Consider the following 27,929-nt stretch of genomic DNA (forward strand, 5'->3'; position numbering starts at 1 on the left):
TCTACACTTCTTGCTCACCGAGAAGGTCCCTTTCTAATGATCGCTAAGATGAGGGTGGTGAAGATGCACTTTAAACACGAACAACACTATAAGGGGATGAAAAAAAAAAATGGGAGTAACATGTACTCTAGCGCAGTCATACATAAGCAGGATATGCTGCCCAAGCCATGGGGTAAATTTTTATAGTCTTAACGTTGACTGAATGCATCTGGTTTAGAAAACTGTGCATTATAAAGAGAACAACTGGGGCTACAGATTAAGTGACCAACGTTTCCTCGTACATGCCATGTTGAGCATATTGAGTAGCGGAAGCTACTGATTTCATACAGTAATTAGTGCAGGCTATGTCAAGGCGTATCTTGAAAAGGGACGTGCTGCTGAATGACACTACTGTGACGCCGTCCAAGAATAAGAAGCTCAAAATGGATCACTTTAGATGCAGTTGTAGGCGTACACAGACAAAAAAAGAAAAGAAAAACTAAAACTACTGATATAACTAGGATGAAATTAGCGCTCCCCCTCCCTTTTTCTTTGCTTCTGCTCTCCTTGTTTTCCTTCCCTCTGAGCGCACGTCTATGGACACTTCTTTGTGCTACAGAAAACGTACTTTTTCGTCTTCTCCGCCACCCTCAAAATGCGTCAGCTATTAAAAGACGTTTGCCCGGTGTAATAGGCTTAGATCCAACGAAACCACGTTACACGCTAAAGGAGAACGTTCGTCGCTTTCGGAGGCGGTTATGCACCTATTACAGGCGCGTGTACCTTTCGCTCGTCCGAGCTTGGCGCGCAGCAGCCCAGCAGCAGCAGACGGGCCAGGAAGCCGAGTACGAGCCGGCGCAGTCCCCTGGGCACCTCGGAGCCCCGGGCTCCCCGGTGGTGGAGACTGAGTGTCACCACGCTCAGCGCCGTGGTGCACGCCACCACGCACGTGCTCAGGCCGTAGTACACGCCTGCGACGCGATGCAGCCGTGAGCCATTGCAGGATTGGAACGCTTTTTTTTGCTTTAAACTTAGAACAACGTAACGCCGATCATTTTATGAAACTATCTAAGGCGCCAGAGGTGCTCCTTTCTTGTGATTAGGAGGGTGGCATCATACATACTGAGGAACCGTGGCATTGGTGCGGGAAGAGTCGCCTGGCGGGTTGCAGAATCTGCAGAGCTTTGTGAGAAATTGGTGTAGAGCGTGGCAAATCGATATCAACGTGTTTAAAACTAAAGCCGTCACGTTCACCGCAATTAAACCGATGCCCTTTATATATAGTATCAACGACGCACAGGTGGAATTCGTGTCTAACATAAAGAACTTAGGTATTCATTTATCCTCGAATCTGTCATGCAAACTTCACATTGATACGATGTTGAGCAAGGCATCTAAAGCGCTTGGCTTCATTAGGCGCAACTTGAATTTGACCAATTCATCTACAAAACTAACGGCATACACTGCATTAGTGCATTCAAAACAAGAATACAGATTGTTTATATGGCTTCCACATCAGACGTATCTAATAAATAAAGTTGAATCTCTCCAAAATAAAGCTGCACGGTTCATCTCGAAGAACTACTCACGCTCAGCAAGCGCATCTGAAACAAAAAGGTGCAATCACTTACCGCTTCTCGAGAAACGCAGGTTGCTCCAACTCTTGTCTTTCTTTCACAAGCTTTATCATCATCATTAATCTTTTTCTGTGCTACACATAAAACCATGCAATCAACTATTTGCGCGATTGAATCCCCAATACAAAGTGCAGCCCATTTTCTCCCGCACAAACCTTTAATTTCAGACACCACTTCTTGTCACCATTCGTTGCTGGAGCCAACCGGAATTCGTGGCACCGATCATCGACCACGACACATTTGCTGATAGCTTGAAGTGCTTGGGCAGCAATTTTCACTTGCAATGACGTATTCGCTTCATGTGTGAACATTCTGAATGCTTGCCTGTTTTTGTATGTTCTGTATGTTAAAATTTATTGTAACGAGAGTATCCTCGTCATGGTATAGGGCGGCATCGGTATAAATGCGGCGACCGATGTGCCGGTTTAGTATACCCAGTATTTGGCGTTGCCGTTAATCTCTGTCAGACCCTTTGGTGCTGGTTGGAAGGGGTTTTGGATCCGTTACCAGAGTTTCTGTTCATTGTGCTGTAAGGCGGTCTAGTATGGTAAGTGAAGATTTGCTTCATCAAAGATGCCAAGTAAAAAGACGGTGTCCGTTGGATGTGTCAGCATGGCTTTTTTTGACTGAACCAATAACGAGATGGCGCTACTTCAACACGGCAGTGCCCGAGATACGGCAGTGCTCACGCGCAGTGCCCATGAAAATAAAAATTAGAAAAATATGCCCCGCATAATAAAATCTATCATAATGAGTTGGACGTGTCGGCAGAGAGATTGAGAAGCAGACGCCTCCATTTTGCCAAACCAGGACGACGACCAATGAACGCTAAAAACGTCACCCACATGATGTATGGGTTCATGTGCCAAAGATGAGACATTGCTACGTTCAATGCTCACCTAGTTGCTCGTAAGTAAAGGCAACGGGATTTGTACTGGTGAACAATTTAGAAAACAAAAGTTTATTAGATATGCCGAATACTGAAACTCAGCGCTCTCGGACCTCACTGTATTGCGAGAAACGTTGTACAGACGAATTGAGATTCGTGTCCCAGCGCGGAATTTCCGTGTGATGGTTTAAACACCTGGGGCGACGAAAATGACATTTTCTTTTTTTGAAAACTAGTAAGAGGTATCTCGTAGTAGCGGAAAGTGCCGTTGAGACAGGGCGAGACAGGGTGCTGCCACTCACTGAGCAAGGGCACGGAGGCGGCAGGCGGTAGGCTGTCTCGCACCACGACCAGGAAGACGGCCAGGCAGAGCAGCGTGTTGATGCCCAGCGTCACCTTCTCCCCAGACTCGCAGGGCACCAGGAAGCCCAGCAGCGCCAGTGCGTTAACCACTACGCAGGGCAGCACGAGGTGCAGCAGTTGCGAGCCCGGCCTCCGCCGTAGTCGAAGGGTGTACGTGACGCCCCGGTACGGAGGCGACGCTGCGGCGCCGACATCGCTTCCGTCTTCGCCGCCGGCCGCCGTGGACGGCGTCGCCGTAGAGGAGGCGGCAATTGGGGTGCTGTCGGGCGCCGGGTGCGCCTGCGTCGAGACAGTCATCTCGAGCAGCTCGAACTCGCCGTGCCTGAGGAACCGGCCCAGGCCGTCCGTGGTCTGTGCGGGCTCCAGTTCCACCTGCGAGGCAGGAACACCCCATCGGCCACCCTTTTATCGCTGCCCGGGAAGGTGGCGATCCTCTGAACCCAGGGGAAAGGGGAACACGCGCCGACATTGCAGATTTGTTGACCTCATAAGAAATGACACATACCTAAACAGGAGGATCGACCAAGAATTGTGGCGCAGAAGTATTTTTGAGATATGTTGCCCCCTCCCCTCTCCCATTTTTTAAGTCACTTGGTTACAAATTCAACAGTGGTAGCCTCCTGAATGCATTATAATTTCTAATTTTTATTTTGGTGCTTTATCTTTTTGTTTACTTACTTCTCTCCTCCCCAGAAATCACTTCACTTTTGGTCACGTAAACGTAAATTACAAAGCCCCTCTTTCTTCACAATAAACTCTCTCCTCTAGTTCATCCTTCTTGCCTCATAAGGCATGGCACGTACCCACAGTGGGACAGAGGGGGACTGGCCAGGGTTTCGGGCAGGTAGAAAGCGATGAATAATTCACCCTGTCTTAAGGCTGTACCATACATAAGTTATGAATTAGAAATACATGCCGATGAAAAAAGCTTTTGATTTTTATGTGGTAGGGATATAGCAACCAAGAAAAGATATTTAGTTGAATAAAATTTGAAAATGAAATCAGGACACTCAAGCGTTAACACGAAATCTCCTGGTTGGTTGCAGAATTATACTCTCTCACATTGGCTTTAATGCATGCCATTTGACAGTTGCACCGAAGGAGAGGAGGAGGAGTTCGCCCTCGATGCGAAAATAGAAAACTGTACGTCATGAAACGCGTCGTCTACATCATTTCCCTTCTTCCTTTTCCTTATACCTGTTCGCGTTCACCATATAAAGGATATCATCTAGCAGAGGTGCAAAGCGTACTTAATGAACAAATTTCTCCCTCTTCTGATTCCTTAGCACACAAGTGGTCACTTCTCGAGGAAGAGGAGAAAACGACTTTATTCAACGCACTATTAAGCGTCAAAATGTCCTGGGCCAGAGTCACCAAGGCCAACTAGTCCTTCAGCTGGTCAGAGGCTAACCGAGCACGCCAGGTTGGGGGAGGAGGGTGTGGAAAGTGAGGTGACTGTATTGCAACAGGGCAGGAAAACATACAGTGTCGATACATCGGCCCTGTCTTGAAAGGTCCCAAAACTACTTCGTTCATGAGGGAAACCCTTTCGATTTAGAAGTTGCCTTCATTCACTCGTACAACTCCAAGCACGATAGCCTTTGAGCGGGCACTTTCTTAGGCTTTCGTGCCTGTACGCAAGTGCGCCGTCATCCTGAGGTCGTCATGATCACCTTTGTATTTCAAAATCGACCGTTCCCCGAAAGAGGAAGTCCCGGCGCAAATTGAGTGCCTTCGATGAAATGTCGTCTCAAATATTTTTCTGCACCACGATTCCTTCTTGCGCGATACCCCGGTATGTGCCATTTGTTATGACGACAATAACAACAATGTCGGCGGCATGGTAAGTGAATGTTCTTGGTGAGGGAAGTTGAGGCGTAGTAACTGCCTCACTGTCATGGCACTTCAACACCCCAGTGAGAGAAGGGATGGAACGTAGAGTGAAAGGGGGAAGAAATAAAAAAAAAAACATAAAAACGTTGAGGGAAGAATCAAGAATAATATTGATCACTCGAAGGTGCACCGCGCGCCTTCAAGAAAAGTAGCTTTTACAGGGATCTAATCCAAGCCACACGCTCCATGTTACATGTATAGGATGGAGAAGAAAGGGACAATGAAGCGCACTGCACGATATTTGGTTCAAGTTCAGGCACGGGGAGTGACGTGACTTACATATGCATGCAGGTGATAGCATCCTGCAACATTGCCTGCCCTCTCTTCTTCCCAGAAGGTGAACGCTGCCTATAGATGACATGCACAGTTTGTGGGTTCCCTTGTCGGACGGAAACGACAGGAACAAAGGGAAGGGATAAAGAGTTCTTGTTATGAATATACATTCAACCGAGCTTCTTTTTTGGCCCACACCGTGTACCTTGTTTTATCTTCCATTCCTTTCTCGATGAAATGGTGTACCAACTTCGATTGGAGTCGCTCTTGTGTTGCCCGTTGGTTCTATTTGCGCAAGACGTCACAAACATATCACGTTCACCAACCGTAGTAACCGTGCTTTGCCAACCCGTCAAGCACAGGGTCTGTATTCCGAGTTTTCGTTGTTATCGAAAGTGTCGCTATCTCCCCGACCTCGAGTCGTCTGATTGGTGAAAACGAAGGAACCGAAAGTGATAGTGACACCCGTTTCCGGTGTTTCCACCAATCAGATGACTCGAGGTCGAGGAGATAGCGACACTTTCGATAACGACGAAAACTCGAAATACGGACCCCAGGTACACACCAGTTCATACCAATTCGTTCAGAAATTCGAAACCCCAAAGTTTCGCAGAGGCTTGTCTGCAGGTGGCGGTTCATGGACTTGCCTGCTGCGCGTCGTACGTCCAGGAGACGAACTGCAGCTGGCAGAGGTGCACGTCGAAAGGGAAGTAGTGCAGGTCCAGACGGCAGGCGCTGGACAGAACCGCCTGCACGGGGAACAGCACCTCGCCCGTCCACCGGACGATCACATTGCTGCCCAGCTGGCCGGCGTGGTAGTCGCCGCGGGCACTGCGTATGAAAGCAGAGGCCCGAGTTGGCTGCTCCTGCCAAACGTAATGTCAGGAAGCCCTACATCCAGTATACTGCTCGGCCTTGTCAGTTGCCAGCTACCGCCTCCCACGTAACGAAAGCGTTACGGACGGACGAACGGATACGAACCGCGAGCATGACCCATTAAAGGTTATCGGATTAAAAAATCTGGAACGCAAGAGGAAGTACACAGGACAACGTTGGGCAGAACCACCTGCACCAGGAACAGCATTTCGCCCGTCATTCAGACGATTACGTTGCTTGTCGGCGTGATAGGATAGTCTCCTCGGGTAGTGTGTTGTGTACTTTTTGCATTGCCATATCTTTTTTTTTTTTTTTTTTTTTTTATTGCGAAAGCAATACTACTCTAGGTTTCGAGCCTTCAGCGTAGCGCGTCGGTAGCCACGTCTTACCCACGTGACGCTGTGACGTCACACCTCATGTGACATAAAAGCGAGATATGGGCTCCCAACTCAAGCGGTCGGCGTAGCGTGGTCGGAGCCGCGGCTCAGATGGCAGGAGCTGCCAACGTGGGTCTCTTGTTTCACATGGGACGGTTATGTGAGAATCAGCCTGCTAGGACCCTGGCATTCACGTTACCCCTATAGGCTACTAAGGCACGTTCATACGGCTTGGTTAAAGCGGGGCTTTATGCGTAGGCTGAGGAAGAAGAAAAAGAAGAAGAACGCTCGGTCACCCGCAGCTAATGCTTTCGCTCAATATTTGGCTCAGCAGCGTTGAGCTCTTGTATTTCTTTTTTTTTTTTTGCAGCTAGCCTCCTCATGTCTGAACCACACAAAACAGCGTGTGTGACTAACCTCTTGCACTGCATAACGCTGTGGTATGTCATATGCAACTATAACGGGCAGTGCTTTGCCAGCAAGCTAATGGTCAGTTACTTGGTTCTAGTTTACTGAGAAGTTGCGGGCTGAATAGGATCCGTTGTCTCTACCCAGGACACAGGAAATCAACTGTACAAGCGTAAAATAACCACAAGTTTATAGAGCGTGACTTTCGCTAGCAGCGTGAAGTTAGGAATGCTTTTATTAATTTTTCTTTTCGGATGAATATTATTTTGACAGAGACAGCCTCGTGTTGATTGGCCTGGAGGAAAGGTTTGAGAGGAAGCAATGTAATTTTTTTTTTATGAGTGAAAAATGACGCGACAATTCAGTCAAGTTGCTTTAAGAGCTACTTTAGGAGTCGTCTGAACCTGATAACCAATACTGACAAAAAGCTCAAAAAGACAAATGACATGTTCTGTTGAACGGCGAAGTTTTTTTCCTGTTCTGATCCCGGATAAGCCGGCTGAGTTTCGACGAGGGCGAAAAGCAGAGAAAGTAGGACATCGTGATTTCGACGACTGTCGAATGCCTCCACTGCCGATACTAATTGCAGTGACTTACTCGACAGGAAGCTTGAAACGAGGCTATTTGGTACAATGTGAAGCTTAGAATATCGTTGTTGGGAGTTGTTAAGACTGAGGCCATCAAGATTCGCAGAATGTTTTCTGCTTATTGCGCGTAGTGTCTCAAAAGTGCCTTGTTTAAAGAAGTATCTCTCTTTGGGCAGTCTTTGCGCATACGGCACTCTGACAAAAATCACACCGGTGTGACAACTAATAAACTAACTAACTAACTAACTAACTAACTAACTAACTAACTAACTAACTAACTAACTAACTAACTAACTAACTAACTAACTAACTAACTAACTAACTAACTAACTAACTAACTAACTAACTAACTAACTAACTAACTAACTAACTAACTAACTAACTAACTAACTAACTAACTAACTAACTAACTAACTAACTAACTAACTAACTAACTAACTAACTAACTAACTAACTAACTAACTAACTAACTAACTAACTAACTAACTAACTAACTAACTAACTAACTAACTAACTAACTAACTAACTAACTAACTAACTAACTAACTAACTAACTAACTAACTAACTAACTAACTAACTAACTAACTAACTAACTAACTAACTAACTAACTAACTAACTAACTAACTAACTAACTAACTAACTAACTAACTAACTAACTAACTAACTAACTAACCAACTAACTAACTAACTAACTAACTAACTAACTAACTAACTAACTAACTAACTAACTAACTAACTAACTAACTAACTAACTAACTAACTAACTAACTAACTAACTAACTAACTAACTAACTAACTAACTAACTGTAGTTGGTTCACATACTAATAATCCATAGAACCAAATGCCAATGCGTTTTCGGTGTTACCTGAAACACCTGTCCATCCCTGAGCAATACTGTCTGAGCAAGTCAACAGACGCACGAAGGCACGCAAGCCCTTAAATCAGTTCAGGCATTTTGTATACAGCTGTGTACGTTGCAAACTTGCAGGCTTTTCTAAGGGTGCGCTAAAGCTAGGACTTATTTCTGCGTTTGATGCAAATTTAGTATTGTTCACTTTGCAAATAGGCTGCCTTTTTATGCCTTATAATAACGGCAGCAAAATGAATTTCATAAAACAGTGAGTTTGATAGCACGTACTCACCATTTTGTGGCAAACAGATTTTGACGGAGGTATATATTTCCCATTTTTTAAATGTTTATAGTATCATGTGCATCCTGGAAATACGAAGTGATCCCGCAATCCCTTAAGTGAATCCTGTTTTAGCATTACATGAGTTTGTAACTATTTTGAAAGTCCGTAAAAAATTTGTAAAGTGTGTGAGAAATGTAATTACTGAGTGTTTCCTTTGCAAAACTAAGGAATTTTATTTCTTGAAGCCTGGATATACTATTTATGCCGAATATATATCTGCTCTGACTATAAATTGCAATGATGCCCTGAAAAAGCTGAGGCAATCGAATGGGAGGAAAAAGCAAAGTTCATCGTCCTACTTGTTGTATAGGACCAGATCCGGCTTCCAGACTTGCGCCGATGGAATACGCAAAACACCGATGCCGCCGAAGTCCGATGCGTTCCATTTCAGGTGAGCGTCCGTCCAGCGCTGCGAGCAGTGCACACAATGCCCTTTTCACTCTCGCAGCGATAAAGAAAAAAAAAAAAAGACATTTCGACTCGTTTAAATTTAAGCATCGCAGTCGCGAGGAAAAAACGTACAGGTAGAGGCAATATTGAAGGCATACCCACAACGAGCGTTCGACGAATGGCTAATCAAATAAACGTGATTGACGAGCATTTTTTCATATTTTCGTTCAAGCGATTTTCCTCTGGACGAGTGAAGGGTAGAAGTAAAAATAATAATGTTTACCCCTAACTGATTTCCTCCCCTATTTCAGCTTACGAAAGAAAATATATAGCGGCACAAACGATAATGCATTTGGCGCGATAACAGTTGGTACAGTAAAACTTTATTAACTAGCGATAGTTATGATTAGAAGAACTAACGTCAGCAAAAAAATCAGAAGCCTTTTAATCACGTTTGCATTTTTGTTTTAGTAGAAATTGTGACCGAAGTGTACGCTCGTAGCAGTGACAGTGCGAAGAAAACAAAGCCGATTTGGTATAGTAAGGTGCAAGAGAAATCAACACCAGCAAAAACAACACTAGTTATAACGCGGTTGCAAATATGTGTTTCTCGATGAGACATCCTAACGCTTTGGGGAAGGAGTCAAAATTGAGTGACCTCATCACTTTTCTATGCTGTAGCCTGCTAGATGCATTAAATAACAGTTAGCCGCACTTAAGCTAATAACCTGTACCATGTTTCATGTTATTTTGCGCTGAACTAGCCTACACTATATTATCAAGCCCATTCTCTCGGTGTTTAACGTTGTTGCGATACTGCTTACAACGTTTACCTATAGGGCCATTTGTTTAAACTACACTAGCTACACCAGTGTAGCAAATCTTCTATACCTACAATGGATTTTTGCTGCACTGGTGTAGGTGGTGTAGTTTTAAACTATATCTTGTCCTTATTGAGTTTTCTTGGCTATGTAATTTGCTGTTACACCACTCTACACTTGACTGCACTACATCGCAATTTTAAGGGTAAGAATTTTTGCGTTTTATTTTTGAGAATTCAGCGGATTTTTTCCGTGTTTATTTCAAAACACCTTTTTCTTTTCTGCGAACATGCTATTTTTAATTTTTGCAAATGAATTGCATTTTTTTAAAGTGAAGTAATGCGGTACACCTATGGGGTTTTATGTCCTTTCTGATCACTTTGTGCTATAGTGAGTGCTCGATTTTTCAGTAATTTCCGTAATTGGCGAATAGCTCCGCACACAACTGCGCGCATGAAGAAACTGCTACCGCCATAGGAACAAATTAAATAGCAGGACCATCCACCAAACACACCAGCAGAAGTTTGCATAAAATCTGAGTTATTGCATACTATCTTTGGGCTGTTGTTCTGCGCTGATTGGGAGGACGAAGCGTCACATGACCTCGTCTTTCTGTTGACGGCAGCGATGAAACTGTCGCTGAAGGGAGTAAGATAGCGGAGCACTACCTCGAAAGAGCACAACTGTGCTACATCGGAAATTTGATAATTTTCTTTTATGACCGGTCCTAATCAATAGCCAGTTAACACTGGTCTGCATGTTAAGGTTCCTGATCTTTCTCGGTTAAAGAACAACTTAGAAGACTGAATTTTGCGCATGTTCTTGAGGTCTTTATCGCGGTCTAAACAGAAAAGTACAAATTCTATTTATAACGCATTTTAATCTAGTTTAATGCTGCCACAACAATATTTTGTTTATAACGCGCTTCACTATATTTTTCTCCATTTTAATACTACGGCCCCATGAAATATACGATGTCATGGTATACTGCTATTTATTACACGTATTCGCTGACAGCATTTGACTGTGGTTTGCTATAACACAATTTTGCTATAACACAAGATCAGCGTATGCCGGTTTGGGATACTGAACTTAATTTTTGGCTTGTTTATTACAAGTACATGCGCTGCGCAAAATTGCTAGGTATGCTGTATTAAAGCACTAAACACTTTGCTCATTAAACCTCCCCCCCCCCCCCCCCCCCCCCCCCCTTCTCTCTCCTGACGGCGAACGTTTTTCTTCGGTAACCGCGGAACGCGTTTTTCTAATCGCCGCATTCTGCGGCGGTTAAACAGTCGCCGTATATCACCTCCGGCTGAGCGGAACTTAAATTCAACTTGGAGCAGGAACCGGTAAACACATTTTTTACCTCCTCCAGCGCTCCAATACCGCCGACTTAGGTCTTACTATTAAGAGGAAGAAAAGGAAGCCGGAAAATTCTGCAACGGAGTACTTTGCGTAAGAATTTTTTTTTTTTTTTTGCCGTTCCCGAGCAGACGGAGACTCTAAAACGCACCCGCGCGTGCGAAATTTCCATCCACGAAGTCGCGTCGCCATTTAGAATACGTGTACGGTGAGGCACGTGCGCGCTGAACAGGGACAGACAACAGCTGGAAAGACAGAAGGACATTTTAAAATAGTGGATGTATCAACCTACCTGCATTAGCCTGCAGTTCGTCGAGATTGTCTGGCTTTTTTCATCCTGAAAGAAAGAATGGGACATAGAACAGATACATTGAGAGAAACATAAAGAAATCCAGTGAGGAGGGGTGGGACGACCCAGTCTATACAGCTAACAATCGAAGCGGTTCATCACGAAAATTACACTCGATGACCAGCTTCTACTTTTCAAAGCTCCCTTAATTCTAGCGCGCTCGCTTCAGTCTCTCATTTACCACGCCACGCAGTCCCCCTTGCGGAGGAAGAGGAGTGCTATTGCGAATGGAAAATAACGGGAAATTGGGAAAATGAAGGCGCGGGAGGGAAAGAGTACAGCGAGCTGGCGAGCTATGTATTTCCGCACTGGGGAAGAATCGCGTTCCGTTTAATTACACATTCGGGCGCGCGCGCCCACACTCCCACGCGAACGAACGAGAGCACCTCAGAGAGACGAAGCACGCGTGCGCACCCAGCTCTTCGATGCGCGGTCATAAAGAGCTGCACTGCGGGAAAGTACGCGCGCCTATAATTAGCCGTATATCGATGGCGGCGGTCAAAATAACGGACGAATACGGGAAACAAACACGACGCTCTCGGAGTCGAGCAAGAGGGTTGGAGAAGGAGAACCGAGAGCACCGCTTCGCGTGATCAAGTGGCATGCGTCCATGCAGGAGGAGGAAGGAAAAAGGGAAAAAAGGGGGGAAAAAAAAAGAAGCGAACTAGCCACTTTCACGCGGAGCGTAGTGGGAAGCCCCTAGGCGCTCGAAAAGCGCCCAGTGTGTTGCACCCCCACAGCATACCTGTACACATATACCTGGAACTTTGTGCGCGCTGCCTCACAGTTTTCTCGTTAGTCGGTGTGTGTCTCTGCTATTGCATTCCCTTTCGGGTTTGTTCGTCCTGCATCGTTTTTTTTTTTATCCACTTCTTTCACTAACTTCTTCTTCATTTTATTTTTCTTGCGCAGGCGCAGCTCGGCATCGAGTATCGTTGATTAGGCGCGCGTGCGTTTTGTCCTCTCGATGCGTAGCGGTGTAAGCAGCAACAGCGAGCGAGGAAATGGGGAGGAATGGGGAAAAGATGGCGTTCCTCCCCTCCCTTCGTCTGCCGACATTCAGCAAGAAAAACGAGGCCCCGTTGCAGCTCTGCGCGCGCGCGCGCGTGTGCGCGATCCCGTTTTCTGTACATAGGCGCCTGAACACCTTGCCGTTGCCACTGAGGTACGGAGAAATGCATTTGCAGCCAGGTAAATGCAGCTCGCGGCGCCGCACGCCCGCGAAACGATGAATTATTGAGGAACCGCTTCTTGTTTCGCGCTCACCTTATCCGTTTCACTGTCCTTGTTTTCGCGAGACTCCCTGGTCTCGTTTTCTTTATTTCGCTGACACGTGCTCTTCTTATGTCCGGAGTAGCACCAGTGACTGCGCGAGGTAAACTCGGCCGCTTGCCTCCGAGCTCACCTCAATTCTTTCCATTATTCTTCTCTCTCTCTCTCTCTCTCTCTCTCTCTCTCTCTCTCTCTCTCTCTCTCTCTCTCTCTCTCTCTCTCTCTCTCTCTCTCTCTCTCTCCCCCCACTCTTGCTCTCTGTGCCTCCAATTCTGCTCCACTAATATAAGCCTTATCTAAGGGTGCCAACGGAGCGATTCCTCCTCTAACCACAAACTCCACGAGAACGATAGCGGGGCTGCACTTATCACTTATTTGATTGTCACTTATCTATACGGTATATTTTTTTGCCACCTCGATGTGCATTATGTATGCATCGTTCTCTTATTTTTTTTTTTTATTCGCTTCTCTGCTGCCTGTGTAAATCGGATGCTGTCCTGCTCTTAAAAAAAACACACGATAAAGCTCATTATTAAATTCATTTGCTCGGGAGAAACGTCTGTGGATGATCAATTTTCCTGTAGCACCTAATCTTGGGAGAGCACACACGAGTACGACCCGTGTACTCTCGCGTTCGGAATGTGCCGCCGCTTCTCTCTTTCTAAAGACCATGGACTCCTTTTCTGGCCCGGGCGCGGTGACCTGGTAGAGCGTTTTCGCAGGATTAAAATTCTTGCAGGAAGATGCTTTAATTTGTCAGAAAGGACGGCGATAAGGAAGGTCGGATTCCGTCATAGAGATCAGGATTAGCAAGACAGCTCTAGCCCTAAAAAGTGCTCCCAGAGCTGTTGTTCATTAAAGCAAACTCGAATAGCTCAGAAAATTAGCGTCGCAATATTTGATTTCGTTCTCATCGCTTGGCCCCCCGGATGATCTGACAGTGCAAAGGCAAGCGTTGAAATCAATGACAAGTGACAGAAAGAGCTGTAGTGGCATACGATGAACCTTTTTTATGATTTATTACCCAGCTAGATGGATGGACAGAATATAGGAGCGTCCCCTTTGAAACGGGGTGGTAGCAGTAGCTATCATGCTCATTTCATGCTCCAGCTTCACAGCAATACAGCGCACCCTAGCGATAGAACAGCGACTTTTTAATGCGTCATACACAGACGCGCAGTTCATGCAATTTATCTCGTTAAATGTTCTGACTTGGTTCCCGTTAAGACACTGCGTGCAGCTGCCCTCCTTATGTCCCACAACGCCTGCCACCGTCACCCAAACCTTCTACCTACATTCTACACTCTGGCGGAACGACCCAATGTTGTGGTACTCTGCACTGGAGCCCTCGACTAAGGATCCAGCCGTGTATGATAAATGCGCCTAATGTTTAAACCGACACCACCAGGTACTGGCAAGCATGTCAAGCACTTCGCCCGACTGTCCACATTCGACAATATTTGTTGACAAATGCTCAACGTGGCAAAGCAGACGTAATGAATTTCCAAATGGGCCTTCAGTGCCATCCCGACTGCTGAGTGGCGTGCTAATACTTAGGCATGAGGAGCATAATCCTGACGAGATAATCCACAGATGATATCCTCGAATGGTTAGCCATGCAAAGGCTGCATGCAGGCTACTATAATACCAGCATGCCGCAGCGTGGATGCGCAATGCGGCAAATTGTCTGACCGCGATGTATAGTTAGGGTTAACAGCACAGAAACTATGGCCTCAGGCGACAAGGCGATGGCGTAAGCATCTTTGCATACCCGCAGACTGCAGTACGCTGATTATCGCTCGTCACTTCCAAAGTAGGTAGGATTCGTTAGGAAGAAGCGAATGGTGGGGCAAATACGGAGACTGCCGTCCTGTGGGCCTGATGCTTTACGAGTCCGCCTGGTACGCAGACGGTGCGCAGTCTGATACCCAGTGTCGCCATGTGCTGACCAGAGGGTACAAGCTCCGCCTCGGACTATAGCGCTCACTTTGTCTGAGATGAAGCGCTTCGGGGAAAATGGGGCCATGACCCCACATCTTTCACACTACGACAGTTAGCAACGGCGCACTCTGGCTAAGCTGCTCTGAGTTACCGGCTTCAAATAACCGCCAGACTGCTTCCGCAACTCGTTTTAGGCAAGGACCGTCTTTATACAGCCCAAATACCCAAGTATCCTTGAAGTAAGGCAAATTTTATGCCTTGAAGTAAGGCATATTTATGACGCAAATTTAGTGGCAACTTTAGGCAACTGAAATAAAAACTATACAAAACAGAGCAACGGAATACATTTATTTCATTCCACGAGTGCAAATTGAGCACCTGTTACTCGTTGCTGAAGCTCTACACAGTGATGTAAAATGATTGCCACTTAATAGCGTGATTATACAAGGGACAAAGTACGAGAAGGCGAACCACGAAGAATCTTCCTTCTTAGGACTTTTGGGTTTCTTCTTTGCGACAGTAGCATCCCCTTCCAGTTGCAAGAATAGCCTGGGTTATGCTTAAAACATCTTCCCATGTAAAAATGAGCGAAATGTTCCTTAGAAAAAAATAGGTAAAAGTAGCCTGGAGGCAAACGAATTGTAGCCGGAGAGAAAGATAAGATAAGAACGGAGACTTTGGGCCGAACGCGCTGGAGGCCTTTAGATCCGCCACCAGCTCGATACAGGGGATGTATGCAGAGCGCAGTTGGTGGAGCGCAGCGGGGGAGGGACGGCTGACGGCCAGTGCAGAGATGCGATTTCGATCTCCGCTGCCGAGTATTGAACACCCACAGGACCGGCCGCTCTTTCCCCACAGAAGAAGGATTTGGAGGGAGGAAGGAAGGAGGGGAGGGTGGCTCCAATAGTAGGGAGAACATTCGAGGCTGTATCGACCTACGTCTGGGTTCCGGCCTTAAAGCTCGGAAATTTCCCTGCTTTCCCACCCCTTCCGTCATATACGGTTTAAGTTCGGTTTTTAAGTTGGCCCGCTATGTAACGCACAGCCATTCCGGCTTGGTTTTTATGTTTCTCCACTACGTTTCACAGAACTAGCAAGGGCTACTCGTGAAAGGGGAGATAAAGAAAAGGTCTGTAAGGAAGAGAAATAAAAAATAGGGGGGGGGGGGGGGGGGGGCGACATGGAGTCGCTCTGGGACAACGGGTTTTAGTATTGATTAACTGGGAACTTTATGTTTTTTATCCATAAACGTATTACTAAGCCATTACGCGAGATGTAAGCACATGGAAAGAGGTAAGAGTAAAAGATGTAGAAAGTAAAAAATAAAGAGCTGCAGTGCATACTGCACGGGTCGATCATGAGTGCCAAGCACATGCTACCTTTTTTTTTCTACAAGGATAGTTGTTTCTTGCATGCTTTCTGAACATATTTTTCTCGATTAAGCAGCAGAGGAACCACAACCAAAAAAACAAAAATCGTTTTCGTGTTTCAATAGTTAACGTACGAATGAAAGGAAGGTACCTGTGTGTCATAGGGAGAACATTCTTTTCAGGTAACGGTTTCAGGAAAGCGGGGGAAAAAAGCACGAAGCGAGTTAAGAAAGAGTGCAAACATTCGTCGAAATTAAATCACCGCTCAATACGGTGGAGGAGCCCCAGGTGTTTTCTTATCTGAACGTCTTTGTCTGCATAGAAAAGCGGGCGTCGACTTCAGCGACGCTCAGCTGTGGCTCGGCCCTCTCCAGTGCAGTCTGTCGGTGTTGCAGCGCCTTCGTGCGTCACTCGCTGCAGCGGACATCGATAAACTCCCAGTAAGGCTTCGGGCTCGCATTGCCCTTCTCGACCTTCTTTAATGCAAAAATATTTCTCGGCTCAAGGGTGGCGTCGACAGGAACTGTGGACGGAATGTGTGGCGACGAGATGGGTGCATAAGGAATGACGTAAGCACACGATTAATTAAGCTCTAAGTCGTAGCAACGTTGTCAACAGATTATTAGTTATAATCATGGTAATCATGATCTAGACGATGAGATAAGATAGTTAATAAGACTAATAGCGACTGCAATGAGAATTTAGTTCATCAATAAGGGTGAATATAAAACGTCATTAGATTACATGTATAGTGATAGTTAACGATATAGTACTAAGCAACGAAACGCAGAACGATGGTTGGTTTGGTTGGTTTGTGGGGTTTAACGTCCCAAAGCAACTCAGGCTATGAGAGAGGCCGTAGTGGAGGGCTCCGGAAATTTCGACCACCTGGGGTTCTTTAACGTGCACTGACATCGCACAGCACACGGGCGCCTTGCTTTTCGCCTCCATCGAAAAGCGGCCGCCGAGGCCGGGATTCGAAACGCAGAATGAGTCATTACAGAACTAGGTTTGAAATTCGCAATGATTTCGCATTTGAACAAGCAAGGAAGCTTCAGCACACCCATGTAACTTTTGTTTTCTGCTCAAAGATTTGCTAGCCAAAATGTTCCAACAGCTGCTCAAATACTTAGGAATGGCTTGTTCGCATGGCTATCTTGTCATCGATTCCAGTGATGCAGAACTACGCGCACCGCGCACTGCATACTGCTCCAGAAGTTTTTGTGAAATTATAATTAACCTAGCAGCTCGCGAATTTTCGTAATCTTGCTTGCTTTGAATCGTTGTCGCTTAGTAGCTCACTTGTAACGGTTCGTGCGTGTTGCTAATAATGTGTTAACATTGCGACGGCCATGCTAACAAAAATCCAGCCTCTGCCTGTTGACGTTCGACGGTTTCGAGGAAGCGGGAGCAGAAAAGAAAAAATTAGTTTCCTCTTTAACGATATAGTACGGTAGAATTTATGGCTTCTACTTGTCGGCTTTCTGCGAATCCTACATTACGTACACGAACTTTGCCACTCGCCTCATGACCAATTCCTTAGTTTGTTCCCCTATTAACATTCAGCGTACAGTTGTAAGTTATCACATGTAATCACGGATGTAACCCAGCCGGGTCACATCAGTGGTACTCTACACTATACTCTCTGCAGTGCCCACGCTGTGGAAAGGTAACTAACCTCTACCGCGTGGTGTGGGCATGGCAATTTAATCCCATGGTTGATCCCATTCCAAACCCATTAGAAGAGATGTGGGAGTCTTTCTGCTCAGCGATGATCCTGACCGTCAGCATTAGCTAGTGGGGAGGGCCTGCGCAAGCCCGCCAACATGTTCTACATGACTCTGTAAATGAAGATAATCAATCAATCAATCAATCAATCAATCAATCAATCAATCAATCAATCAATCAATCAATCAATCAATCAATCAATCAATCAATCAATCAATCAATCAATCAATCAATCAATCAATCAATCAATCAATCAATCAATCAATCAATCAATCAATCAATCAATCAATCAATCAATCAATGTAATTCAAAGAAACGACCTCAGGTGCGGAGCGAGAAGCAGGAGCCGTTCGCTTCTTTTTATTCGCCACGCGTATCCGATAGCGCTTATTCCTCCTTCTTCTGGTTCGCATCTTCTACTTCAAACACCTGCTTCTTCTTCATACACCTATCAAATTTTAGTCATACCGGTACGTATCTGTACAAATATACTACATTGCCTGACATTGCGCCACGAAATATTCCCTGATTACGCGAAAAGCAAGGCGCTCGTGTGATGTGCGATGTCAGTGCACGTTACAGAACCCCAGGTGGTCGAAATTTCCGGAGTCCTCCACTACGGCGTCTCTCATAGCCGGAGTCGCTTTGGGACTTTAAACCCCACAAAACCAAAACCAAAACTTTCCCTCCACCCCCACCGCTGCCCATCGGGTTCGCCTGCTGGGACCTCCCAACAAAATACGCTCGACATTTTCGTGTCGTATATATCCGGCTGTGGTGGACTTGAGGTTTGCAGAAAGCCGTAAGGAGTCGCAAACTAGAACCTTAGTGCAGTCACTTGCATTTCCTTGACGTTTGCAAACAGCCACAGAGGAGTTAAAGCACGTGTCTGACCGTTCTTAATCGCGCTTCCGCACTGTAAACTAGGTTCAGCCGTGTTGAACCTCAGCAAATTTTTTGCTTTTAAAGGGAGATTATAGTTATAATAGCGTATTTAGTGACGGCACCCTTAGGAAAGAATAACAGAAGAATGACCGAGAGGAAGATGAGTGGGAAGAGTAAAGCACAATGAGGTAAAGTAGATTGCAGGGTAGAGGATGAAAGGGGCAAGCGGTGTTGTTAGGCTGAGGAGGCGAACGTGAGAGGAAGACATAATAGGAAGAAAGGGGCGAGGGATGATCCGAACGGGAAGAGAGCCAAGACCACCTAGAAGGATTGTATGTGGCGCTTGCAGACACGGACTAACGAAATCGCGCGTTGTCGCGCGTGTTGCCGCCCAATGGTCAGCCGCGTCTACACATGCCGCCGCCGTTGCTTGTGTCCGAGCACGGGCACTACCGACAGTATCTGCAACTTGCGGCACGCCGCTTAAGTTCCGACGCTGTCAGCGCTATCGATGACAGCGTTACTTAGTCCGTAGTGGTCGAGGCCGGATTAATAGCTCGTAATAGCTCGTAAATGCAGTAATAGCTCGGCTGTAACTCTTCCCCGCAAACTTTTGCGGTGTTTTTTCAGGAGCTTTGTAAATCGCGAGGACAGCGAGGACACTGACAGCTGTCGATGAAGTTCGCACTTCAGAGTGGTAACCGGGCTGTCGGTTCTTTTCTCCATTTTGCTGCGTAGGCGGTACTATGATCAGCACGCGAATATTCCGGCGTCTGCATGTATTCTCGCAAAGTTCTGTCGCGTTTCTGAAGTCTCGGCTCGGAGTAAACACGTTCGTTAGAGTAAAAACGTCGAAATGTCGCATAGCAGGGTAAATGCAACTGGTTTCGAAAGATTGCCGCATCGTGCATCGACGACATGTACAAAGGTTTCTGTCCCAAAACCAAAGTTGGTGTACTGCTTATAACATATTTAGCTGGTTAACTGTTCGGCTCCATTTTGACTTTCTCTACGCCATCAAGTACGCGATTCTTTTTCTTGCCACTGTATGTATTTGTTTTCGCTTTTCTTCGGCGCTTCGACCTCAGAAGCAAACAGCATTGTTTCAGTACCTTCTATCGTTTCAAGGTCTGACCGGGGTCTAACTCAGAGTGCTTGCTAGCTCGTACGAGGCAGCCCACCAACCCCGTTTAGGGGTGCAGAAAGTGGTAGGTCATTATAGTATGTAACACAGAGCACATCAAAACAGCCCACATAGAAGGAAATATTGAACGAGCCTGAGTGCTCTGGTTGGTCCAGTCTTCTGCATAGGCCCCGTCATGCTGTGTGCTGTATTAAAGAAGCGCAAAGCGCGTCCGATATCCGCAAACGAAAGGTCTCATCAACTTGCCTCCAATTAAGCGCGGACTCTCCACGCGCTCACAAAGCCTCTTTATTGTGTGTCCGCTGCTTCAGCACGGTAGATTCCACTAAAAAAGTTGTTCCCTCGATAGATCTCCACGACATATTTCCGCTTCTAGTTTCTCTTGATTTCCTTCAACACTTGGCAAAACAATTTTCGTTCCAAAATTCGACCGTTTATCGAGATCCCTCTGACACGTGACGGTGAGCACCAGCTGTTCGTTTAAGTGTCTGATTACCGCGTAATTTGTCTAATTGTCTCGTGTGAATCTGCGGCATTTGCGAAAATGAAACGAATAAATTCAGTACAACAGCGGCAAAAACTCAAGTAGGAAAAGCGAGGCAAGAACAGGGAGCAAAACCCTGTCAACGCGATAGCATTAGAGGCTCCGCTAATAGGCGCCAAGAAAGAAAGCCTGGCAATGCCATCATTGTCGGCGCTGTGATCGAAAAATCCCGGCCATGCCTCTCGCAGGTGGTAGTTGGCAGGTGACAGGGCAGGGCTCTGATTCGTCTTTGGTATCTATGACGTCACAAGACCATGTGACATCAAGTTGTCAGGAGTTGCCAATTCGGGTAGCTCCTGTAAGATGGGAATAGAACACACCGAGACCCTTGGATCGCGAACCATACACATTGCCTTAGATCACGCTGGCACGTTCGCATGGCTTAGTTAAAAAGGGGTGTTACATCTATGTATGGTGGTCTTACAGCTTACGACTATGCTGAAAAAGTATATTTAAGGTCTCAATTAAGGAACTAATGTTTGAGCGAATAGCAAAGCCAATGCACTCGAACGAGGACTCGCAAAGGGAACCGGCGAACCGGAGACGTCAACGCTGCCGCGTCGTAGCCTAAAAGGTGGAGATAATTGTCGATCGTACTTTTTATTCCACTCCACAGTCCACGTTTTTTTCTTTCTTTCGCTGAAGCTAAACCGACGGAGTCTCGGGAGCCCAGCTGCTTGCTTGCAAAGTCGCTTCTGTTTCCTTATCCTTAACAACCGTAGTATACCTCTTGCTTGCAGCAGAGTCAAAACCCCTGCCAAGAAGTTGGCCGGCTCACTGGCTTAAAGGCCTCGCTAACGGTGTGAAGCGGGGACGCCAGATTGAGGCACCGTCTACAAAGCAAAAGAGCAGCACAGGAAAGTAAATCGCAAAGAAAGCGCAGAAAGATTGATTGTTACGCTGCAGTTCGCCTGAAATAAAGTACACGCGAGATCGGACTGTAAACCTTCCAGCGTCTCAGAAATAAAGAAAGAATGATTGCGAATGAAAAGAAGACGGAGAAAGGTAAGACCAGGAGCTCCACGAGATTCCTGGTTGAAGTGAAGGCGAATCGATTTGTCGATGTCAACTGATGTTCTTCTCTTCGGTACGTCTTGCCTTGGCTCTAATTACAACCGAGGTCAGTATTGACCTTTCATTAGGAAGCTCTAACGCAGGCGAGGTCTTCATTTGCGAATTCGCTTTCATTTTTTTTTAAAACCGAAACTCCTCTAACGAACAGCTGGTGCTCACCGTCACGTGTCAGAGGGATCTCGATAAACGGTCGAATTTTGGAACAAAAATTGTTTTGCCAAGTGTTGAAGGAAATCAAGTGAAACTAGAAGCGTAAATATGTCGCGAAGATCTATCGAGGGAACAACTTTTTTAGTAGAATCTACCGTGCTGAATCAGCGGACACACAATAAAGAGGCTTTGAGAGCGCGTGGAGAGTCCGCGCTTAATTGGAGGCAAGTTGACGAGACTTCTTGTTTGCGGACATCGGACGCGCTTTGCGCTTCTTCAATACAGCACACATCACGACGGTGCCTATGCAGAAGACTGGACCAACAAGAGCACTCAGGCTCGTTCAATATTTCCTTCTATGTGGGCTGTTTTGACGCGCTCTGTGTTACATACTATAATGACCTACCACTTTCTGCACCCCTGAATGGGGTTGGTGTGCTGCCTCGTACGAGGTGGCAAGCACTCTGAGTTGCACCCCGGTCAGGCTTTTAAACGATAGAAGATACTGAAACAATCCTGTTTGCTTCTGAGGTCGAGGCGCCGAAGAAAAGCGAAAACAAAAACACACAGAAGCAGGAAGAAGAATCGCGTACTTGATGGCGTAGAGAAAGCCGAAATGGAGCCGAACAGTTAACCAGTTAAACATGTTATAAGCAGCACACCAATTTTGGTTTTGGGACAGAAACCCTTGTGCATATCGGCGATGCACTTTAATGAATTAACAACGCCCGCACACCAAATAATGAAGACAAGGAATGCTCGTCATAGTGTCACGTGCGGGCATTAAGAAAACGGTGTTGTTGGTCCGCAACTTGCAAGCAACTGGAAAGAAAAACAACAACAACAACAACAACAACAACAACAACAACAACAACAACAACAACAACAACAACAACAACAACAACAACAACAACAACAACAACAACAACAACAACAACAACAACAACAACAACAACAACAGAAACGCTAACATGGCGGCTAAAGCATCGCGTAAGAAACCTTTGCGAGGTTAGCAGCTTTGCCCAGCAAAAGGGGCATCGTCTAGAGGTCAAGAAACAAAGAAATAGCATAGAAACAGGGAAGTCTTAGTGCACTGACCACGTCTAGGAGCTGTAGCAGGGAAAGGTCCAGGTCTACGCGCAGCGACAGGGACGAGTTGAAGGAGGGCCGTACCGCCGGGTCGTAGTTGGACATGAGATAGCGCGTCAGCCGGTACTCCTGCTCGTCCGCCCGACCACAAGGCGCTGCGAACATCCAAACGCCAGTTGTGAGGGAACATCCAACAACATTCAAGCGAACGTCAGAAAAAGAAGCGAAGGGTAAAGTACAGTTCGAGCAGGGACCCAGATAGCACCTTCAGAGACGGATGCAGGTCTACTGCTAAGAGTCTGCTGCAAAAAATGGGGAATAAGAGGTAGAGAAGTAAAGTGTACGGTGATGATTATGAATCATGAACGTTGAAGGTACGTTAGCAAATGAGAAAGAACAAATACGCTACGAGGAGCATTGGCTGCATTCACCTGGAGGACACTATAGAATTGTCGTGTAAAAGGACACGTTCGGTAAAATATAAAGGGGAGCCATTTTCTTTTAGCACACTGCACACGTACAAAACAGAACACCCTAGCGTTGATAGGTCGGAATAGGCCACTTCGCCTCATACCTTTCGAAAAAAAAAAAAAAAAAAAGCACGCGAAGGCGCCCTCGTCAGTCGTGTATCTTGCTTGCCCTCTTGCGTTAGTAGGTTATGAGAATGCATGCGATGGCTCTTTGATGATTAGCCTTTTTATTTTTGTGAAATTTGTAGCTCTGGCTATGGTAATTACTCAGGCTGTGCCTCTCTGCGCTGGAACCGGTATCTTCCTGTAGCCTGGATGTTCTACCATAAAGGAGTCGAATAAGGAAGATCAGAACCCTCATAGTGCACTGGATTTGCCGGGTGAGTTAAATTGTATCGTACAGCGCAAACAAAAAAGAGCATGTACGGTGCATATACCAACATTACTGTTTCTCGCGGAAAACGTACAAGGAGTCCCGAACAAGAACGGCGTAATGCACAGACCAGGCTTGCTCATTTTTATGCCGTCAGCGCCTTCGCTCTTCTTATCTATAATTTAAGCAGGCTAGTCCAAGCTCATGCGCTTGCTATTGCGTTCCGTCAGCTCTGCCAGCAACTAAAACCCACTTACCTGTATGCGCGTCAAGAACTTCAGCTTTTGAATGTGTCTCGCGGTTTTAGTTAAGCAGTCTAGAGCTTCGCATGTATTTATCTAGGTGTCATTATAGCTAATGACAGGAGCGACGAAAGCGCGATTTGAGCACGTTTGGAAAAGCCTTGTCAACGTTGAGCGCTTCTGAAACTAGACCAAATCATTACTCCGTAAACAACGACAAGCGGTAAACAAAAAATAAGCAATAATGAAAAAGCCTTTGAACGAAAGAGCAGAACTGACCGTCAGTAACCATCATGAACCAAAAGGGTTTTTGAGTAAAAAGCTAATACACGTGCAATGTAAATAAACTGCAATTTTGCATAGCATATTGACACAGATATTGTGTTTTTTTGACTCGGTAGGAGTGATCTGCATTGAAAAGTTTCCATGTATACATTTAAGTTTTTGTGCTAGCGCCCAGTCAGGAGAGTATACTGATAAAACTCGGTGTGTTTCGTGCGATAGAGGATGAATTTAAAAAAAATGGAGATGCAAATCGTTTGTGGGACTAGAACTTATTCATTTAAAAAGTCAGATGCATCCATTGTGAGCTTCAGCAGACGCTGATAAGAAAGAGCCAAAAATTAGCTTTACCTCACCAGACTTATTTCTATATATATATATATATATATATATATATATATATATATATATATATATATATATATATATATATATATATAGCACCCGCCCATATGTTTGCGGTACGTGGGTGGCCACTTTACAGTTTACTAGTAAAGGGCTCAGTAATGCTACGCTACACAACGCACATGACTCATGAGTGAGGGTTGTATAGAACGTTACGTCTCATTATTAGGTTCATGACATGGCTCATAACCGTACACCGACGTGGTGACGTTATCAGCAATTTTGTACCACGAACGCCGCCCTCGGCCACATCAATCAGTGCCTATAGTTATGGCACTTGCCAACTAATCCCTGCAGAGGCACGTTCCTGTGCACGACCGCTATGTATGCTGCCCAAGTTGACAGGAGCGACATAGATATAGTCCTCCGCTGTAAGGAAGCTATATGAGCGTCCCTACACGGCCGAAAAGTGACGTGTCTGACTGGGGATCCAGGGGCATTGGTGAGTTCGACTGCCATCTCAAATGGGCTGCTCAAGCTCCTGCATATTCGGTCATGTCATCTGGTCTCGTGACGTCACACAGTCAAATCGCCAGTCAGTGGCCGGTTATATCACTTGCCGTCAACCAACTGACAAAGACATGATCGTGAGGTATACCAAACAGACACAATACATACCCTTGATACGATAGCTCCTTTGCTGACTTGTCGATTTTTGTGATGTTGTTATGTGTAATGCTATATATGTGCGTTCACTGCAATAAAATTTCAGTTGATAGTTTGCGCTCTTGTGTTTCGTGTCGTTCTTTACGTCGGTTTTTCTTCGATGTTTGAACAATACAGACCACCTCCAAGCCTACAATCCATGTCACTGGCTAGACGCTACCTACCAGAACCATTCTCGCATTTTTTTTTACTACTTTCGTAGACACCGCCGGCTTTTCTCGTACTGACACTAGCAATGTTTCCGCATAAACAAACAAAAAAATAAACAATAGAAGAATTGCGCAGTCGTGGTAAAAACCTAGGCTGCTAGACTGCACCAGCCGTGTCATTTTTATTTGAAACAGGCCCAACTACTTCTCCGTGGTCAGTGCAATATACACAGCAACGTTTTATCCTGCATCAAGCAGGAGAACGTTCTGCAGGAAAGCGAGGTCCCTGTTTCCACTTTGCGCTCACACTTTGCAATGCAGATGCGCATCTCGCCGCCATCACAAATGACTGCAGCTTCGCCGCTCTCTGTGCGGTTACCGAGCTGACGGAGCACTGCAACCATGCGGCATTTTTGTTTTGCGCGTCTAATTTGCATCGATCAGGACAGCTCAAGGACGGAAGTGATGGCGCAGCGCTATCGCGTAATATGTACTCGTGGTAGTGATGTCACTACAGTTTACAATTTTCTAGAATGCAAAGCATTTTGGCTCAGATACTGTATGCAACAGTCGCTGTATGATAACCCCCAGTTTGTTTTGATTTGGTGGGGTTCTACGTCCCAAAGCGAGTCAGCTTATGAGAGACGCCGCTGTAGAGAGCTCCGAAAATTTTGATCACCTGGGGTACTTTAATGTGCACTGAAATCGCACAGCACACGGGCCTCCGCGGCCTGGATTCGATTCCGCATATTTGGGCACAGTAAATAACCTCCAGTACCTCAAGTGGAGTAGTACACATCTGAACTATGCTCAAGTTCTGTGAGACGCTCTGCATACGTCGCAGAAAACTGCGAGAAATGATCTTGCGCCCGGAAGCGTTTGCGGATGGAAAGTTTCGTTGAGGTAAACTTGATTAAAGGCTCTGCGTATAAAGCGACTACCAACAACGCAGTTGGTTTCAACTCTAGCTGCTCCCTTTGAACCCTGTTTTCGAACACAAGGTTTGCATGCCTTGTAGAGCCGGCAATGGAAGTTTCACGTTGCTGATATGCATCTTTTTTGTTCCCGCTTTCCACTCCTTCGCCTCAAAAGCGGTCCTTGCAGTACTGCCGGCAGTATTTCTTTATGCCAAAGAAGCCTTTATTTATTTTTCTCTTGTCCGGGAAATTCTGGCTGCCGGCAGCGGTGCTAACGGCGTCACAGCAGCTTTCTTCTCACGCAAGGCTGCTAGATTCGCTTCCGTCTTGACGAGGCTTTACTTCTCCCCGATGTTTACACAGACAAGCATCTGGGACTCGCGGCACCGTTTTCCACTCCACCGATTCACAGCCACCGCCAGAAAGCGTTAACTCGGCAGAAATCAGCGGCGCGCGAAAGCGGAGCCTGCAGGGCTCGCTCCCGATTCGAGGTGCGCGCAGCCTGCAGCGTGTCGGCGGGGAAAACACGTGCGTAAGCCTAAAAAGAACCAACGGTTCACTCGGGGAAGTACAGAAAAAAGATAAGAACCACCTCACCTTCGACCTCTTCTGGCACTGCGGAGGTGAACGGTAAGAAGAAAAGCGAGCTAAAAGAAGGAAGGGCACTGAACGGCAAAACGAATAAAATATAAGCACGAAGAAGCGGGGGCGCGGATGTCCTCCACAGAGAGAGCAAAATCAGCAAAAATCTTCGCTTTATGAACTTTGGCTCCCATCCTTCCTGGGTTTCGAGCGGAAAGGTTTCAGCTTAACGCTGAGGAGAGGCACAGGTCCAAATTTTGCTGATTCATCTTTCTCAAGTCCGCTGCGCGTCCATATATTTTTTCAGATCTCTTTCTGAATACCTCCTTTTTTTTTTTTTCGATCAGCTGGGGACAGTGAGCCCGAGACCCGGCAGCGAGAGTAGGGCGTACTTACCTCGGTCATATTTGATGCTTTTATCAAAAGCCTTTTAGGCGACTTTTATCATAATTTCCATCCACTCCTTCTCTATCTCTCTCCACCACTTTAGAGCCTTCCTGCGCACTGCGCTAGTTTTGTTTTCCTACCATCAAGTCTTCTTCTAGATGAACTGCCACCCGGTAGATCTTTCCGGCTTATATTGCTGAGACCTGTGTATCTAACAATATTACTCTTTTGAGGAAAATAATAACTCCGGTAAAGAAAGCATTCAGGAGAAAATGTCGTTTAGTCCCCATACAGAACACGTTTTTTGAGAGATGGTCTTTAAAAAAATGTATCAAGAAGTCGAAATTAAAATTGATCTGATTTTAGAAAAAAAGCTGAACGGCGAAGAGAAGAGATCATGAAGCTGAAGGCAAGAAGCAAATAAATAAATAAATAAATAAATAAATAAATAAATAAATAAATAAATAAATAAATAAATAAATAAATAAATAAATAAATAAATAAATAAATAAATAAATAAATAAATGTAATGAAAATACCAAGGGGGATGTTGCAGACCTAGCCTATGCACTTTTGTTATCAATTACGAGCTCCGTTGAGCTCGATCAGATGAGGATCCTGTCGGAGGGACGTAGTGAATGGGGCTGATGAAGTGTTCTAATGCAATTTTAAGCAGCCATTTAGGCGATGCATTTTTGAAAGGTACTTCCTCGTCCTCTCTCCTATATTTCCTTTAACTTTTGCAGCCTGCTGTACCTCCAAACACGTTTAAGGCAAATATGCAGAGAAAGGTATTTGTTTTTCCTGCAAACTAGTTTTCGTACTAAGGATAATTATGTCGTAAGCGAGCTTTTCC

General features: G+C 45.7%; 1 protein-coding gene across 1 annotated transcript in view; it reads right to left on the reverse strand.

Annotated features, from left to right (window-relative positions):
- The window catches only part of LOC146185405 (neuronal acetylcholine receptor subunit alpha-10-like), a 43,506-nt gene that overhangs the window by 8,904 nt on the left and 6,673 nt on the right, over nucleotides 1-27,929 (reverse strand). The window contains exons 2-7 of the mRNA XM_084607812.1: nucleotides 22,610-22,755; nucleotides 11,347-11,391; nucleotides 8,778-8,887; nucleotides 5,682-5,865; nucleotides 2,808-3,240; nucleotides 763-950 (exon numbers count right to left, since the gene is read on the reverse strand). Coding sequence (XP_084463938.1) covers nucleotides 763-950; nucleotides 2,808-3,240; nucleotides 5,682-5,865; nucleotides 8,778-8,887; nucleotides 11,347-11,391; nucleotides 22,610-22,755 — 1,106 coding nt within the window. The remainder of the gene's footprint in view (nucleotides 1-762; nucleotides 951-2,807; nucleotides 3,241-5,681; nucleotides 5,866-8,777; nucleotides 8,888-11,346; nucleotides 11,392-22,609; nucleotides 22,756-27,929) is intronic.

Source organism: Amblyomma maculatum, chromosome 6 (genome assembly GCF_055883805.1).
Source record: "Amblyomma maculatum isolate TAMU_Amacu chromosome 6, ASM5588380v1, whole genome shotgun sequence".
Lineage (NCBI taxonomy): Eukaryota > Metazoa > Arthropoda > Arachnida > Ixodida > Ixodidae > Amblyomma > Amblyomma maculatum.